The sequence below is a fragment of the Coregonus lavaretus genome (assembly GCF_964263955.1).
Source record: "Coregonus lavaretus genome assembly, chromosome: 8".
Lineage (NCBI taxonomy): Eukaryota > Metazoa > Chordata > Actinopteri > Salmoniformes > Salmonidae > Coregonus > Coregonus lavaretus.
Window position 1 is genome coordinate 53,691,615 of NC_139995.1, and position 17,362 is coordinate 53,708,976.

At 42.4% G+C, this 17,362-nt stretch overlaps 1 protein-coding gene across 5 annotated transcripts; it reads left to right on the forward strand.

Annotated features, from left to right (window-relative positions):
* Positions 1-4,896: 4,896 nt before the first annotated feature.
* On the forward strand, positions 4,897-16,670 carry ncoa5 (nuclear receptor coactivator 5). 5 transcript variants are annotated; one of them, XM_084167746.1, is made up of 11 exons: positions 4,900-5,017; positions 8,805-9,094; positions 9,532-9,639; positions 11,337-11,403; positions 12,801-13,058; positions 13,168-13,271; positions 13,858-13,987; positions 14,345-14,547; positions 14,915-15,119; positions 15,313-15,398; positions 15,539-16,670. In XM_084167746.1, the coding sequence occupies exons 2-11, from the start codon at positions 8,923-8,925 to the stop codon at positions 16,216-16,218; spliced, it is 2,013 nt and encodes a 670-aa protein (XP_084023872.1). In that variant the 5' UTR covers positions 4,900-5,017; positions 8,805-8,922; the 3' UTR covers positions 16,219-16,670. The 5 variants fall into 5 exon arrangements, with proteins under 5 accessions (XP_084023873.1, XP_084023872.1, XP_084023871.1 ...); XM_084167745.1 differs by having other exon boundaries at positions 4,908-5,017; positions 13,168-13,277; XM_084167747.1 differs by lacking the exons at positions 8,805-9,094; positions 9,532-9,639 and having other exon boundaries at positions 4,897-5,017.
* Positions 16,671-17,362: the final 692 nt, after the last annotated feature.

The window sequence follows — 17,362 nt, forward strand, 5'->3', positions numbered from 1 at the left end:
AAAGAGTCCAAAACGGAGGTGCCAGATCCTGTTCCGGCAGGAGACTGAAACGATTTGGCATGGGTCCTCAGATCCTCAAAAAATTATACAACTGCAACATCGAGAGCATCCTGACTGGTTGCATCACCGCCTGGTATGGCAACTGCTCGGCCTCCGACCGCAAGGCACTACAGAGGGGTAGTGCGTACGGCCCAGTAGATCACTGGGGCCAAGCTTCCTGCCATCCAGGACCTCTATACCAGGCGGTGTCAGAGGAAGGCCCTAAAATTGTCAAAGACTCCAGCCACCCTAGTCATAGACTGTTCTCTCTGCTACCGCACGGCAAGCGGTACCTGAGTGCCAAGTCTAGGTCCAAAAGACTTCTCAACAGCTTCTACCCCCAAGCCAGACTCCTGAACAGCTAATCATGGCTACCCGGACTATTTGCACTGCCCCCCCACCCCATCTTTTTACGCTGCTGCTACTCTGTTAATTATTTATGCATAGTCACTTTAACTCTACCCACATGTACATATTACCTCAACTATCTCAACTAGCCAGTGCCCCCGCACATTGACTCTGCACCGGTACCCTCCCTGTATATATAGCCTCCCTACTGTTATTTTATTTTACTTCTGCTCTTTTTTTCTCAATACTTTTTTGTTGTTTTATTTTACTTTTTTATTAAAAAATAAATGCATTGTTGGTTAAGGGCTGTAAGTAAGCATTTCACTGTAATGTCTACACCTGTTGTATTCGGCACATGTGGCCAATAACATTTGATTTGATTTAATTAAGCACTGTTAAGTGCATGACTTTGTTAAGTGTATGACTTTGTAACAACAAGTCCCAACCACTGAGGTATAATATGAAGTAGACTGCCTCCAAGATGGCTGACCATTGTTTTCAACTGTAATCTACTCAAGGTGGCATAAACCGATTAATGGGGGCTGACATCTAGCTAGGTCCGGTTTCAGGAGACCAACGCTTCGAACACACCAACAGTGTAGGTACAAAATGGTTTGCAGCATCATCTGGATATGTGTGCAACAAAAACTAAACATTCACCTTCTGCTACTATTTCTGTCAAACTGTCTACGCATACAATTTGATGCATACGTTCGATAAATCCAAAGTATTTAAATTGCCATGAATCCAATGTATTCAAATTGCCAAATGCAAGGACACTGTCGGTGTGATCAAGCCTTAAGAGCAGGCTCTTAGTTTTGCAGTAGTGGGGGAGGGGAAATCTGCAAGCACTGGAAACATGAAGAACATTTTGTGTATGCAAGTAAATTATTCAGGACTAAGAGGACTGTGCTCTAGCTTGCTCTCTATGTGCACTTCAGGAGACCAATGTATGCTATTTTATGTTTAACACAACGCAATCACGACTTGTTTCAAAATGAAGTTATTGAAAACGTTACTAAAAACGTATGCAATTATGATATACCTATTAACAAACCAAGTTTTTAATTCGAGCTGTGTCCCAATTAATCAGTCTAGCAATCAGTAGTCACCTTGTATAATACAATTCGCAAAGATATAGACATATCCAATTTGTAAGTCACTCTGGATAAGAGCGTCTGCTAAATTACTTAAATGTAAATATACAATATTTGATAAAAGCTTTTTGTACAGATTATCAACTCCACCAGGATTCTATAAAACACTCACAACAACATTATGTATAGCCACTGCCATTGTCAATGTGATGAGGTGATGTCGAAAGAGTCAGGCGCAGGAGGGTATATCACAGAATAACAGGCTTTATTTTGCAAATACAGAGTTACGCAGAAATGCGTCAAACACTCAAACGCGCACTGGAAATTACAAGGCACACGGTGAAATATCCCGGCGATACAAAATACACGGCGCTCCGCCGAGTTCAGCTATCCTCCACAATCACACACAAAGACAAGGGGGCAGAGTGAACACTTATACAGGTACTGATGAGGGGATATGAATCAGGTGTGTGTAAAAACAAGACAAAACAAATGGAATGATGAGATGAGGAGCGGCAGTGGCTAGAAGGCCGGTGACGACGAACGCCGAAGCCTGCCCGAACAAGGAGAGGAGGCAGCTTCAGAGGAAGTCGTGACAGTCAGTGATGTCAAACCAATACTAGGAGTGATGTCTGACATACCAGAAAGTTGGTTGGCCCTCTTTGATGTCACGTAGGTTGATACCTTGCTATGTTGTTTTAATTTATAAAGCCCTTTTAGAAAAAGTCCCACTGTACCTAACATCATTACTACATTTTAGACATATGAGTTACCACACCCGGTCTCAGGAATGGCTAACTCTGGAAACCTTTGGCCTCTACTGAGTTAGGTAAATCAGCTTTTAGTTTCCTTACACCTTATTTGTGGAACAATCTTCAAAATGTTCTTCAATTTGATGTTCTGGTGCCTCTACAACAATTCAGAAAGCTGACTGAGGATCTTATTACTGATGAATGTGTTTGTTTTTTATGACTGTGTTTTTCTTTCTTTCTGCTTGCATTCTGTATTTATATGTTGATGTGTGTATTTTCTGTAATTTATGTAATTCAGGGCTCATCTGTAAAACAGACCTTTGTCTCAGTATGACTCCCTGATAAAATAAAGGTTAAATAAAAATAAAAAAACGTTTTTCTGTGGCTACAGGGGGACCATCCTTTCTAACGCCCGCCAGATCTCTTCAACCTGTCTCTTCAATATGAGTACAGGATGAGTTACTTTATGTCCTGCTATTCAGAACAATCAACAATTGCTTAATCAGTAAGATTCCGTCATCGTCACAGCTGTGTATATTCCCCCTCAAGCCGATACCACGACAGCTCTCAAGGCACTACACTGGACTTTGTGCAAACTGTAAACCGCATATCCTGAGGCCGCATTTATTGTAGCTGGGGACTTTAACAAAGCAAATCTGAGGAAAACGCTACCGAAGTTCTGTCAACACATTGCCTGTAGTATTCGTGCTTCAAAAACTCTCGACCATTGTTACTCTCCCTTCCGGGATGGCTACAAGGCCCTCCCCCGGCAAATCAGATCATGACTCCATTCTGCTCCTCCCTTCCTATAGGTAGAAACTCAAACAGGAAGTACCCGTGCTAAGGTCTATTCAACGCTGGTCTGACCAATCGGAATCCATGCTTCAAGATTGTTTTGATCACGAGGACTGGGATATGTTCCGGGTTGCCGCTGAGAATAACATTGACGTATACACTGACACGGTGACTGAGTTCATCAGGAAGTGTATTGGGGATGTTGTTCCCACTGTGACGATTAAAACCTATCCAAACCAAAAAACGTGGATAGATGGCAGCATTTGTGCAAAACTGAAAGCGCGAACCACCACATTTAACCACGGCAAGGTGACTGGGAATATGGTTGAATACAAACAGTCCAGTTATGCCCTCCGTAAGGCAATCAAACAGGCAAAATGTCAGTACAGAGACAAAGTTGAGTCGCAATTCAACGAGGTCCTGGGCTGGAGTGGTTACACGTGGTCTGCGGTTGTGAGGCCGGTTGGATGTACTGCCAAATTCTCTAAAACGACGTTGGAGGTGGCTTATGGTAGAGCAATTAACATTCAATTCAAAGTCAACAGCTCTGGTGGACATTCCTGCATTCAGCATGCCAATCTCCCCCCCCCCCTCCCTAAAACTTGAGACATCTGTGGCATTGTGTTTTGTGACAAAATGGCACATTTTAGAGTGGCCTTTTATTGTCCCCAGCACAAGGTGCACCTATGTAATGATCATGCTGTTTAATTAGCTTCTTGATATGCCACACCTGTCAGGTGGATGGATTATCTTGGCAAAGGAGAAATGCTCACTAACAGGGATGTAAACAAATTTGTGCACAAAATTTGAGAGAAATAAGCTGTTTGTGTGTATGGAACATTTCTGGGATCTTTTATTTCACCTCATGAAACATGGGACCAACACTTTACATGTTGCATTTATATATTTGTTTAGTATAAATGGAGAATTTTTTTTGGGAACATCCCGCATCCTCACATAAAACATATAGTCCTGGTCTATGATGTGCTTCTCCCTCTATATTAACTCTTTAAGACTATGGTGGATGGCATGTAAAAAATATATATATCATTGCCCCAAGGGGTGAAATAAACTCAGTAACGCAGATATAGGCCAGGGCTATTATGTTTCATGTGAGGATGGCTTACCCAGTGCCCTCCCAAACCCTGAACAAATGTTATGAGCACATTTTGTCTATTTAGGAGGCCTCCCAGGCCTTCACCGGCACCCTGGGGTGATGCAGGAGAAGACAAGGGAGCTTCAGTGGGCCCTCCTGATAGGCGAGTAGGACATACAGGACATACAGGAGGAGTGGTATAGGGATGAGGGAGTTCTGGGGTACGTGGACATGGGCGTTGGGATGGAGCAGTCTGAGCTACTGCTGTTGGCCAGGGACATCGTCACACTCATTCGATTCCCACGGGGGGCCAGTATGAAAAATGTATGCACTCACTAACTGTAAGTCGCTCTGGATAAGAGCGTCTGCTAAATGACTAAAATGTAAATGTTGCTGTAAACTATAGGTAACATTTACATTTATTATTTTATATTTGTTATCTGTAAATAGTTCACTAAAGTTTTCTGCTTGTACTGGCTGCCTACTTGTTTTCTTTCTTGTTCTACACAAAATACCATCAAGACCTCCAGTGGTGTCAGGTTACATACTGACTGCTGCTGGTCCACTGTCCATCAATTCAACTTCGGCTTATAAGAGAATGGAGTTTGACGTTTAACATTGTAGCACTGAGGGAATAAAATAGGTGTGTATTGTATTATTATGCATAAAAACTTCAATTGACAATGCAACTAGCCCTCCTATACAGCAGATGGCAGTGTTGACATAACACAAACACGAGGCACGAGCCCATTGCTTAAAAACCACACAAGAAGAAGCCGAACGGCCATTGTTGTGTGGCGAAGAAGAAGAAGAAGCTGGTGCGGGCGGCCTGAAGAATTTACTGGAGGACATCAAAGCACTGCAGCTTTTTGGAAACCTTAATGTTGAAGGTAGGAGTACATTGTTGATTACAATAAACTACATCGTGTTCGTTAGTGACTAGATATAGCCAGCTAGCTAGTTACCGTTTATCTCCCGGCCCTAAGCTGACCTAGCTAGCCAACATGGCGTCCCTTCGCAGAACCATCTTTGGTCCCGTGTTACCATCTTCTTGGATAGTGGGCCATGATATGTAGCTAGTTAGGCCTACGCCCGCCGTCATTCATTCAGGCGCTGTAAAGTAGCTAGCTAACGTTAGTCAGTCGAGCTAGGCTTGTTAACGCGGAACTAGCTAGTTAACGTTACTATTTTAGCTAATGAGCTAGCGAAACCTGCTTTGGGTGCAGTGATTCGTTAAGTGTAGTTATTAACTACAGTAGCTAGCTAACGTTTACAAAGTTATCTGTCGTTATCCAACATTAGCCAGGGCATGACGACTAGCTTGCTGTAGCCTCCCGCCAACAGAGAACAAGAGTAATGGCGTCTTTTTGTAAGCGCTAACGGAGACTAACTCCGCCATGGCTCGTTGGTCAAAGCCTGTGTGGGTTTTGGATGGTTTTTGGATTAACACAGTCTTAACACATATATATTATACGTTTTATTCGATGATATAATCGTCATCAGTTAACGTTACTCTGTGGATATTGAAGGGCTGAGCGGCCCAGATATATCACGATATATTTCACATTTGATGGTATTTTATGTTTTTGAAAAAATGGTTATAATTTGCTTTTTGTTGTGCATGATCCTAGGGTGGCAACCAATGATTTATATATATATATATACACTAGATGACCGACGGGGAGCTGTTTTGAAGCCTCCGCACCTCCATCTTGGCACTCTCCCACGTTGCAAAAAATATTTTGGAAGCTTTAGAAATGAATTTACTAATGTCAATTTAAAAAATGCCACGTTTATTCGATTAGACACCTTAATGCATACTATTATATTATGTGAGCTACACATAAAATAAACATTTTCCTTCAAGTTAATTTTTTTGATAGTACTAATGTAACTGACCCCACTAAAACAACAAAAAATACTTACATACTTGTCCTTTTGTCATTGAAACATTTAAATAAAATACTGTGGAATTCCATTCATTCCCAGATGGAGGACTGCTTTTCTGAAGAGTGCCAATATGGCCGACCTGTGGCTTCAAAGCCTCTCCATGGTCAAAACAAAGCATCTGCAATCCAGGGTTTATACACGTCATTGGTATCAACACATACTGTACATTCAAAGTGATTTCAAGGGGGCTTTCTCCATTCTGATTGTTTATACTGTTCAATCAAACTTCAACCAAAAGTTGAGAATTTCCACACTGCCATATAGGGCTGCATGATATGGGCAAAAAGTCTAGGCCTTATTTTTAACCAAATATTGCATTGTGATTTGACTTGGGGTTCAGATCAGGTTACATACTGACTGCTGCTGGTCCACTGTCCATCAATTGAACCTCGGCTTATAAGATAATGGAGTTTGACGTTTAACATTGTAGCACTGAGGGAATTCAGATCAGAAATAAAATAGGTGTTTATTGTATTATTAGATTAAAACACTTGGGTGAGCTGTTGGAATCATGGAAATAGAATGATTATTCTAATTTTTCACGTAATAGTGGGCACTTTGAATACAATGTTTGACCTGACGACAAATTAAAAACCCAGGGCGGTGTTGATAGAATTAGGAAAATAATACTAATAGAATCTCTATGGAGGTGTTATTGTGACAGGTAGGAACCAAAGTGTTGGTCAGTGTTTCCCAGGGGAGTGGGACACTAATCTTTGGCTACATTAAATGTTTTTTCTCTTACTTCATGTAGCTAACTTTCATGCTTCACCTATACCTCTCTGATTTAGAAGATACTGTTTCACAAACATGCTGATTTAGGCCTACACCTTCACTGTTATCAGGCTGTATTAGCTAGCTACGTTAGCATTAACGGCAAACACAATTTATTTTAGCCACAACTTTCTAAGAAAAGACAAACTAGCAGTTTGCAGTCAGTAAGATGCACAAACTAATAGTGTAATTATAGAACGCTTGTGGATTTATAATAAGAAGCAAAGTGGAAACAGCATCGTCATCAACATATTGATGCATCTGCTTCATTGACCGTGCTGACTAAAGAGTGAACATCGGCAAATGATCTCGTCAAGCAACGACTGCGCTCCTTGAGTGACGGGGTGAGACTTGGTGAGAGAGGAAGAGACGACTCAAGTAGCGTTGGCGGAGGAAACTATTTAAACAGAGTGGCTTATCGCATTTAACAAACCAAACATTGAAATACCGCTATAGAAGGTAAAGTAAAAACCCCAACCAGTCTGTGCATCTATACCGGTGTAGATAGTAAAAAATACCTAGCCCTATTTTGAAGCTTTTATGTAATCAAAACGAGTACATAAAGACTTCATAATTCATAAAGGTCATGGTAACAGACTGATTATCTCAGAACAAAACATAGAAGATCTCCTAAGCCTGTTTTAACCTTATTTTTGGCGATTATCCCAAAACCCCATTCATTTCCCCCATAGGAATGGCTGAACGAACCAGAGGTAACTCATTTCTGGTTTTAAGAACTACAAACAGGTCGAGCTTTATTAGCTGCTTTTAGTCATGCTGGTGTATTTACACACTAACGTTGCTTGTAATTGGGCTGCAAAAAAACTGAGCAGTCCATGGGATGCCAGAGGTTAAATCAAATTCAATTTCAAATTGGTCCCCCACAAGTTATTCCTCCTTTGCACATATGAGGCACATGCAGGACTTTTATTTTGACATGAGGTAAGCAGAGTGGAAATGGGTCTACAACAGACCCATGTTTGGAGTCTGAACAATACGTTCCTTTACCTATTTTGTCTAAAATTCCCCCCCGCCAATTTCGGTGTAATAAACAGTAGCGGTAATGTAGAACCAGTAGATATAAAGAAGTAGGCCTACATGAAACCAATACAGGGAATTATTTGGCTGAAATACAAACCAGTTGTTCCGGAGGAATAAGAGTGCAGGTGTAACCTAGGGTTGCTAGGACTGAAAGATGCTAGGCAGAGCCCAATCATGACTTGCCAACACACACATTGCATTCAAAGGGTGTACAAGCCCTAGTTTCTGGCCCTTTTAACAATGCAAGAAAACACTACAGTAACCTTTCCTACCTGTGTCCCCCCCCCCCAAATCTGGTGGAAAATCCCTCCAGTCTAGGCCTATGCTTTTAAATCCCTGTAGTGAATTTTGCTATTGTAGATACCATGGGCTAGCTATAACATAGACTGCTTAATCGAAAATTTCTAGATGGTGACATTCCATTGCTAAGAACAAAAAACGGACTAGAGACGGCCTTGTATCTGCCCTAACATTTCTGTAATGGAATTGACTGTTTTGATTTACAGCCTGCTGTTGTCATTGTATTTAAAATGGATGAATGTCTTACGTTTTTCAGTGGTGATACAGAACATATACTTAATTTTCCCAATAATCAGTCTGAAAGACTGGCAACTTCTTTGTCATCAAAGAAGATTAACCTAAAATACAATTAGGGTCAAACTTGACCCTTCATTTATTCAACAGTTTATATCAACAGAGCTTCTCAAAGTAACAGTTGTGATCATGAAAACCAAATGCAACAAAGAGTGCATTGAGTGACTGTCATGTCCTAATTTTGTTGAATTTCGTAGGAATTTGTTTTCTCTTCCTTAGAGTGCAACCTAGGCGTAACTATTTGGGGCTCTGCTGTGCTGAGACATTTGATCCATGGGATTTCTCTTCTCTTTTTCTTTACCACGCTGACATTTTTAGGACCTTGGATAACAACTTTCGAGCACACGCGCAAAAAAAAAGGAAATTGAACAGTACACCAAAAAAAATTCCGTCAAAGAAAAGAGCCGCTAAGGTTGGGATCTAGCCGAGTAGCGCCATGTCTCACAGAAGAAGCCGCAGTGGATCGCCGTCTGGCCCTGTTCGCTCATGCACCAACAGCCAAAATCCCCGCGATATGGAGAGGAGGATTTTTGTGGGGAATTTGCCGACGTCACTGATGGACAGGAAGGACATGGAGGATCTGTTCAGTCCCTACGGGAAGATTCATGGTTAGTACTTAGGCTACCTACTAGGAAGGAACACACATTTCATCCTCAATTTTTGAGCATCATTCGTCTTATTGAATTTAAGAAGTCATAATTTTTTTAAATTAGCTCTTATCTAGCCAAATTACGATTTGTATTGTTTTTGGTTACAATGCAGTAGCCTAGTATTAAACTTGCCCAAGATAAAGCTGTGATCAATTCAAATGTAGATTCAGCTTAAAGAATCACAACATTTTGGGGATAAAGTTTTGTAACCTTGAACCTAATTCTGAACATTGTACATTTTCTATTTCAATGCATAACTTAACTTTTTATAATCTCACTTAAACTACCCCTTTGCTTTAACTTTCATACTTCGAGGAGCAATTAAAAAAAAAAAAAAAAAAACTGGCCCTTTTTTCCTTATATGAAATCAAAACAACAAATGTTCCTTTTTCCAGCCTTGTCCATGTTCCAAGGGTACGGATTTGTGCAGTTTGAACGTGTTGAGGATGCAGAGGCTGCAAAGGCGGGACAAAATGGTCGCCCTTATAAAGGTTATAAAATAGGTAAGAGTTCACTGTATTAGATGTGACTGTCCAGCTAAGAGGAGCAATTTTGTCATGGCGTTCCTGTCACTGGAATGCAGAGAATGCGCTGTACGATATTAGAAGGATTAACTCATCCCAGATCATTTGATAAGATCCGAGTGAAATCTTAAGGTTGGCGGCGAGGACCTGTCCTGTCATTGCTCGTGCAGTGTGACAAGTAATGTGTTCAAATTCCCTAAAAAAAAAATACTGCACTAGCCAATAGAAACGCATGGTGAGCGGATGACCTGGTCAGCTACAAAGACTTGTGCAGTAGAGGGAAACAACAAACACAGCTTTACCAAGTTAAAAAAATGTAATGACAGACTAGAACTATTCTGTTTGTCCAACACTGTCAATATTTGCTATAATAAGGGGTTTGCCCATCTCTTTGAAATCACATAGCATATATCAGTTTAATATTACAGTAATCTCGGTTAACCCAGAACTGAAGTCTTGCGTAATTGGTCAGATGCTTGATTTTTAAGTTCTGGGTCCAAGAGATTTGGAACCGTAACGTTGAGCTCCACCCTCTCGTCGCAAGTTACGGGCAAATCTATGGGCCAAATGCCCCATCCCCTTCTGAAATTTGAAAGATGCTAACACCTGCAAAATCATGATTTGTCCAAGGCAGCAGAACTAATGCCTGCTCGATATCTCACGCATCCTGTTGTTATAACAGATCTACGGTACCATTTTGTTTACGTAGTCTCTCCACGAGAGATTAAACATAGTTAAACTGTAGGCCTATGTTGTGCAGTGTGGGGTCTTCCACCACGCAGCATGTATACTCTTCTGAAAGTGTTATGTCAAGGTTTAATCGCTGTAATAACAATCAGTGGCTTATTTAGACATTAGGATTTTAAATTGCTCAATGTATTCCCGGCAGAAGCCCCAGACTACAATTTAGCAGCTTTGCTTAAGTTATAAAACTGTAGTTTTGTGATTTAATTATGAATGTCTAGCAAGTGGGGCAATATAAGTTAATTTATCATTTTTAGTCTGCTACACCCACTTGCGCCTTAGCCAATAACATTTTTGTTGTATACATTACGTTTGAACTCCGCATTTGCAATGACATTTAAACAAAATAAATGATTTAAAACTTGAAATTGTTACAATGTCTTTGAATACCGAAGGATACACTTAATTGTTTTGAACAGTTGGAAGAAATATTGCGAGTTTGAACAGACTTCAGACCGAACACACAGTGCTTCTTAAGAATGGAAGATTAATGTGTTTGCCTTTATGTGTCATCAGTGTAGTATTAATGTTCTCACTATAATGTTCTCACTGACATAACAGTTGATTTCCTTTTGAACGTTTCATCTCAACTTGATTTATTGTAGTAGCTGAGTCAAAGCATCCCAGATGATTCTCATTCTCAACTAAAATGGAAAGCATCCTCTTCTTCAAAAGCCCCATCAAACCTTTTCATGCAATATAACAAGGGAAGCCATGTAAAGACAACTTGGAACCTGGAACATTTCGACTTCTCGTCCAATTTGAATTTTTTTTGAGCAATCAATTTGGATTTTCATGCTTGGAAATCTGGAACTCAATTTATGGATCGGGAAAGTGAGCGCGGGGTTACATTTCATGGCACTTAACCTTTCGCTTCATTGAGTTAATATCTGTAATTGTCATGTTGAACGTTTTGATTGGTTTATTTTCAGCTATAAATATGGCAGCGGAGCGACAACGACAGAATAAAGCTCAATCCCGGCCGAGCCCTCCAAGAAGGTAAAGTAACGCTAAGGGGGTATGAAGAAGTACCAACGTTTCAGCTGCTCTGGTAAAATTATATTTTTCTCATGTCATTTGCCACGAAGCACATTGGCAAAAACAGCTCGTTAAGAGTTTCTCAGCGTTGTGTTCAGTTAGCGGCAACATATTTCACGTTACACAAAGAATTTCATGAAATAAAACAAGATTCTGAATTTAGTTCTGTGTCTTTGTCTCCTAAAGATGTCTGTTTCGCAATTTCCCTGTTCTGATTAGCCCGTACTTCAAATTAACTAGACAAAGCCGTGAAAATGGTGTCCCGTTCATGTCAAAGGAAGTTGCTTAAAAGCTCTTCAGCATAAAATGCCACCGGTACGTGCGGCGCCATCTTGCTTCACCGGACCATTGAACAAATGCTACGCCTTGCCTCACCCTTGTGCTCGGCTGTGTTGTCAGCAGCATGGCAATAAAGTAAACATAAATATCGATTCCTGTTTGCGATGGGAAACAATCGGTCTCAATACATTGACAGCCTGAATTATGGTTTGAGCACAAAGATTTGCTTCTGCATAGTTAATCAATGTTCATAATTGGAAAACGGTTGACTGATACGCAATATCGACATCGACAATATCAAAATATTGCTTTGATCAGTAATATTCTGTTTTAGTACACGTCTTTCATCACTTCATTTCAATCTAGTTAGCCCGTTTTCGAAAAACATTTGAAAGTCGTTGCCAGTTAACAAAATTCTGTATAGACAATAAAGAATATTTTAATGTGTGGTAATTTTTTGTCTCAAGTGTTTCCTGTTGTGTTTTGCGTAAGCTGATTTTCATTGCCGATTTGCTTGGTAGGAAGTCTTGAGATTGCTTGATACTCGAGTATTAATGCATTTCTAGAAATTATTTTAAACCTCCGAAAACAGGACATTTTAATCAAACACATTTTTAATATGGAGCGTGTGTACGTTTTCATGTGATATCACTTCTCAAATTCGAGCAAACCCGATGTCTGAATTTTAAAAAGGTTTTCATTTGCGTTAAATATTACGTTGAACTCCCTGGAAGTTTTTACGAAGACTTATGTTAATGGTAAGGACAATTTCTCTGCTGTGACTTGGAATTGTTAGCATTTGAACGTCACCGCCCATCAGTTCATTGTGATAAATGTTAGTTGGTGTGTTTTTGCTGGAGTCATGGAATCACACTTGTGCCAATGTCAAGGGGAAGTGATGCGTTTTAATTCGTGGAGTCCTTGAGAAGAGCAGGTTCACCACTTTTTTTATTCTGTGCACATTCTAAATAGTTCACCAATTCCATTGATTCTAATGTTGACATTAAAACAAACCATTATGTTAAAATAACCCAATCGTTACCTGCCACTTTTCACTAAGGCTTTGTTTGTTCTTCCAGGGATCCGTATGGAGGTTATGGAGAAGGCAGGGAGCCCCGTCCTCGCTCTCGCTCGCCTATGCACGGGCGCGACTCTCGTGCACATAGGGGTAGCCGAGAGCACTCGCGAGAGCCTGGCCGTGAGCCTCGGCACACTCACCCTCGTGACCATCACGAACCGCGAGACCCCAACTATGACCGCTACCGCACATCCGAGGGCAGGGAAAAGGATCTCAGAGGTGAACCTCGAGGTGAACCTCGCGGAGACCCCACATTCAGGTGACCACCGGTCTGGCAAAGGGCCATCCTGAAGGAACATTCTCTGCCCTGTTCCAAGCAACATTCATACGCAATTGTTAACCAACGATTGGTCACTTGTGTATTACAGAGAGGAGGGCTATGATCGATATTACCGTGGTGGCGCAGATGAGCACCACCGCAAGAAGGAGGACCCGTACAGGGATCCATGGAATGGCCGGCGAGAACCTGAAGGTAAAGGTAGTAATGCAATACTCTTAAACGCATATAAACTGCATCAGTTTTTGCTCATACTGAAAGTGCGCTATCTTGACAACTTGACTGCTGACATGCACACTTTTTTATGGTATTAAGAGATTTTGGCAATTCAGCCTATTTTCTACTTACCCTAGAGTCAGATGAACTGATGGATACCATTTTATCTTGTATTATTTTGTATCTGCATGCAGTTTGAAGAAAGTTGAATGTAGTTTCTGGAGTGATTGCTAACTAGCTAACAATCACTGGAAGTCTATGGGATCAGCTAGCTGATTGCGTTAATGCTAGCTGATTTCATCGACTTCCAGTGATTGTGCCAATGCTACTTAGCAATTGCTCCAAAAATACCTTCAACTTCCTTCAAACCGCATGCGGAGACATAAAAATCTATCCGTGACTGGGTAAGTAAACTGCTTTGCTGCCGAAGTCTCAAGCTTTCCTTTTTAACAGCAGACAATTGAACAAAATACTAATAGAGACTTTCTGATTGAACTATCCCTTTTAACCTGTACACACATTGAACTGTCAGTGGTAAAAGAAGCTAAAGACTCGTCTTTTTCAGATGACCGCGTGCGGGTAGAGGAGAGGCGACGCAACGAGCTCTACCGCCAATACTACGAGGAGGTCCAGAGACAGTATGACAGGGAGCGTCCGGTTGACTGCTCAGTCATTGTCGTCAACAAGGCACAAAAGTAAGTCCATGATTTTAAATCCTCCACATTACCACTCGGATTAAGTGTGAATTGAGTCTGTGTATTTGATTGGAGATTATGCATACAGCAGGGGTGGCCACAGATGGCCCACGGGCCAATTTAATGTGGCCCGCCAAGGTTGTCTTTGTAAAAAATCTAGTCAATTTCTGAAACCAGCCCCCTTGACAAATGAGTTGTGTACCTTTTGGCATGCAGCCTAATTCTCACACAAGACATTCCATAGTAATAATCTTATCAAATGATTGTTGCCATCTTATTGTAAACATGAGTGGATAAGCTACCTGGGCATGTGGCGTGTTTCCTGTGGTATCCACTTTGCCTGCTTTGTCCTTGCAGTAGGGAGTATGCGGAGACGGTGGGGCGGAAGGTGCGTGACCTGGGTATGGTGGTGGACCTCATCTTCCTCAACACGGAGGTGTCCCTGACCCAGGCGCTGGAGGACGTGGGCCGGGCGCGCACCCCTTTCGCCATAATCATCACTCAGCAGCACCAGGTGCACCGCTCCTGCACCGTCAACATCCTCTTCGGCACACCCCAAGGTAGGACCACTGGCTTCTGCTGCCAGGACTGACTGGGATGAGTCCAGCTTCTTAATCCTGGTTCGGGGGGAATGACGGGTGGACATTTTTGTTCAGTGCTCAACTTGAGCTTTAAAGGGATGTGATATTTGTTTAAGATTATTCTTTGAGACTTGGTCAAATTCGTATCTACCTGAATTCCTAGCGTTGAGGCAGTAATTAATTTAAATCCAAAACCCAGGGTTGTTTTTCTAACGTGTCGTAGGTAAATGTTTTATTGTTGCTGCTTTGCACTTGCTCTTAGCTGTAGTCACAGCCCTGCCATTTCTTAGGCCGACATCTTAAATCACTAACTTATTTTCTTCGCCCCTTTTTTAAAAACTCGTAGAACATCGCAACATGCCCATGGAGGACGCCATGGTCCTGGTGGGCCACAACTATGACTCCTTCAAGGTGGAACATCGCGAGAAGGAGCGTGAGGAGATCGCTCAGAAGGCTGCCAAGATGGCTGATGACGTGCTGATGAGGGAGCATGAGAGGGAGGGTCACCCAGTCACCCTGCTTCCTGCCATCACTCTGCTGTCTGAGGGCAGGTCAGTCAGTCTGCTTACGCACTCTCCTTATTTCAATACTGTGTATATTTTACTGTCTTAACAGCCGCTCTCTCTCTCTCCATTTCACTTTTATCTGTCTAAATTTCTCCCACTGCGTTTTAATTGTCATAGTGGGCTTTGAAGCTGTTCATGTGTCTGACGTGAAGTGCGCCTTCTGTCTTTGACGTCCTAGGTTCTTGACTCCAGAGGAGCTGGACAGTCTTATAGAGTATTTGAGGGTCAAGAGGGAACGCATCGTAAGAGCCGACCCACTTGCGGGTAAGGCTTTCTCAAATTGGGTTCAAAAGAGGTCCCCTAAGCCTGTGCTGGGGTTTGCTCCATTTACAGTAGTATGTTCTATTCTTGAACTTGAATTGAACTCATAACAGCAGAACACTGACTGTTTTCTTCCTCTGCAGCAGCACATCCTCCTGCGACGGCTGCCACCCACGAGCCTCCTCTCCAGGCCCAGACGATGCCCTCTGCAGCCCATTCCAGTCACGGCGCTCATCCTGCCCACGCACCACCCCCCCACAGTGCTCACTCGACCCACATGAGCATGCCGCCGGCCCCCAACGCCACCACCAACAACCAGCAGGAGCTGCAGGCTAAGATCCTTAGCCTGTTCAACAGCGGTGCCGGGGCATCGGCCTCCGCGGCCATCCCTGCCATGGCCCCCCAGTCCTACGGCTCCACCATGGGCAGCCAGTCCACAGGCCTCCCCATGTCGTCAGCCTCTCCTGTCCCTAAAATGGCCCCCACACCTTCCCAAGTTCCCAACATGATGGGTGCCCGGCCCCCCATGCGCCCGGGCCCAGTGCCCCCCGGCGCCCACCTAGGCTATGGGTCGCCCACAGGCCGCATGGCTGCCCCTCAGGGGGGGCAGAGACCCCCTGTCTCAGGGGGAGCAGGCATCAACTTCGACAACCCCAGCGTCCAGAAGGCCCTGGACACGCTCATTCAAAGCGGACCCTCTCTCAACCACCTGGTAAATGCTGGGAATTCTGCATCCCCCAGACCAAGCCATGGCATGGGCCAGGGCATGGGCCAAGGCATGGGTCAGCCTCCGCCCATGGCAATGTACCCTCGCCATTACTGATGATTCCCCTCATAATGTGACCACACACCCCCGAGTCTGCAAAGCAGCTTTTGTTAAATTAATAATTTACCACAGTTGAAATGTGTAGATGTAGACTGATATTTTCTGTTTCTTTTTTTTTGCATTTGTAAATGCTTTTAGAGGACCTTTTTTACCCTAGGTATTGTAATGACAGACCTCGGTTATTTGTTAAGACTATTTGAAAGTCCAACATTTTCGGTTGTAACCAGTCTCTCCATTTTCTGGTTAGTGTGTGAATTGTTGTAAAAAGTTAATTGCATGTCCGAAGATATTCAGGATTGTGCTGAAACTTGTTGTTCTCGGCTCAACCACAATGTTTGATGGCTAGATCTGGTGTCGGTGTGGGCCAGTTCTACACAGCAAAACTTTTATACAACTTCCTGTGTGATTGTACTAGCAGTGCTCCTGAAATAAACAATTTTTGAATGTGACATTGTATGGTTATTTGCGTACTCCTTGAGTAGTTTCAAACATCAAGGCCGGGATTCAATCAGATTGCGTGTTGTAGGCTGTGGCTTTTAAAGGCAATTTCCGATTGAGCTGACAGAGTGAATGGGATCTCCGTGAATGGGGAACGTTCCCTTTTTATAACCCGAGAACGTATTGAAACCCGGCCCAAGATCATTATTCCAATGACGACTCGCAATCAGAAACCCGGCCCAAGATGATTATTCCAATGATGACTCGCAATCAGAAACCCGGCCCAAGATCATTATTCCAATGACGACTCGCAATCAGAAACCTGGCCCAAGATCATTATTCCAATGACGACTCGCAAGCAAAGCTGTAATAAAATGGTATTGGTTTATTGCATTTTGTGCTGACAAATCTATAAAATGGAACAGGTATCGCCAGAAGCTATAGATGTAAGCATTTGAAATGTAAGATAAAACTACTTTTTTTTTTTTTCCCGTCTTAATATACCATGAAACACAATAGAGAATACATTTATTTAAAATATTTAACACTGACACAAAATATACACTGACACTAACTGTTTTGGATTCATGTACAGATGACCCCCCCCCCCCAGTGTTTACAAGTGCACATATTTACACACACACACACGTGAAAACACAGGAACATTACTACTCTACCAGAATACTTGTACAGTACCAAGGAA

What these genes read in the sequence shown, in the direction of transcription:
- ncoa5 (XM_084167745.1), top strand. Translation starts at nt 8,923, where the DNA reads ATGTCTCACAGAAGAAGCCGCAGTGGATCGCCGTCTGGCCCTGTTCGC. An exon ending in GTCGTCAACAAGGCACAAAA is followed by an intron (nt 13,988 to 14,344) that starts GTAAGTCCATGA and finishes TTGTCCTTGCAG; the next exon opens with TAGGGAGTATGCGGAGACGG. An exon ending in CCTCTTCGGCACACCCCAAG is followed by an intron (nt 14,548 to 14,914) that starts GTAGGACCACTG and finishes AAAAACTCGTAG; the next exon opens with AACATCGCAACATGCCCATG.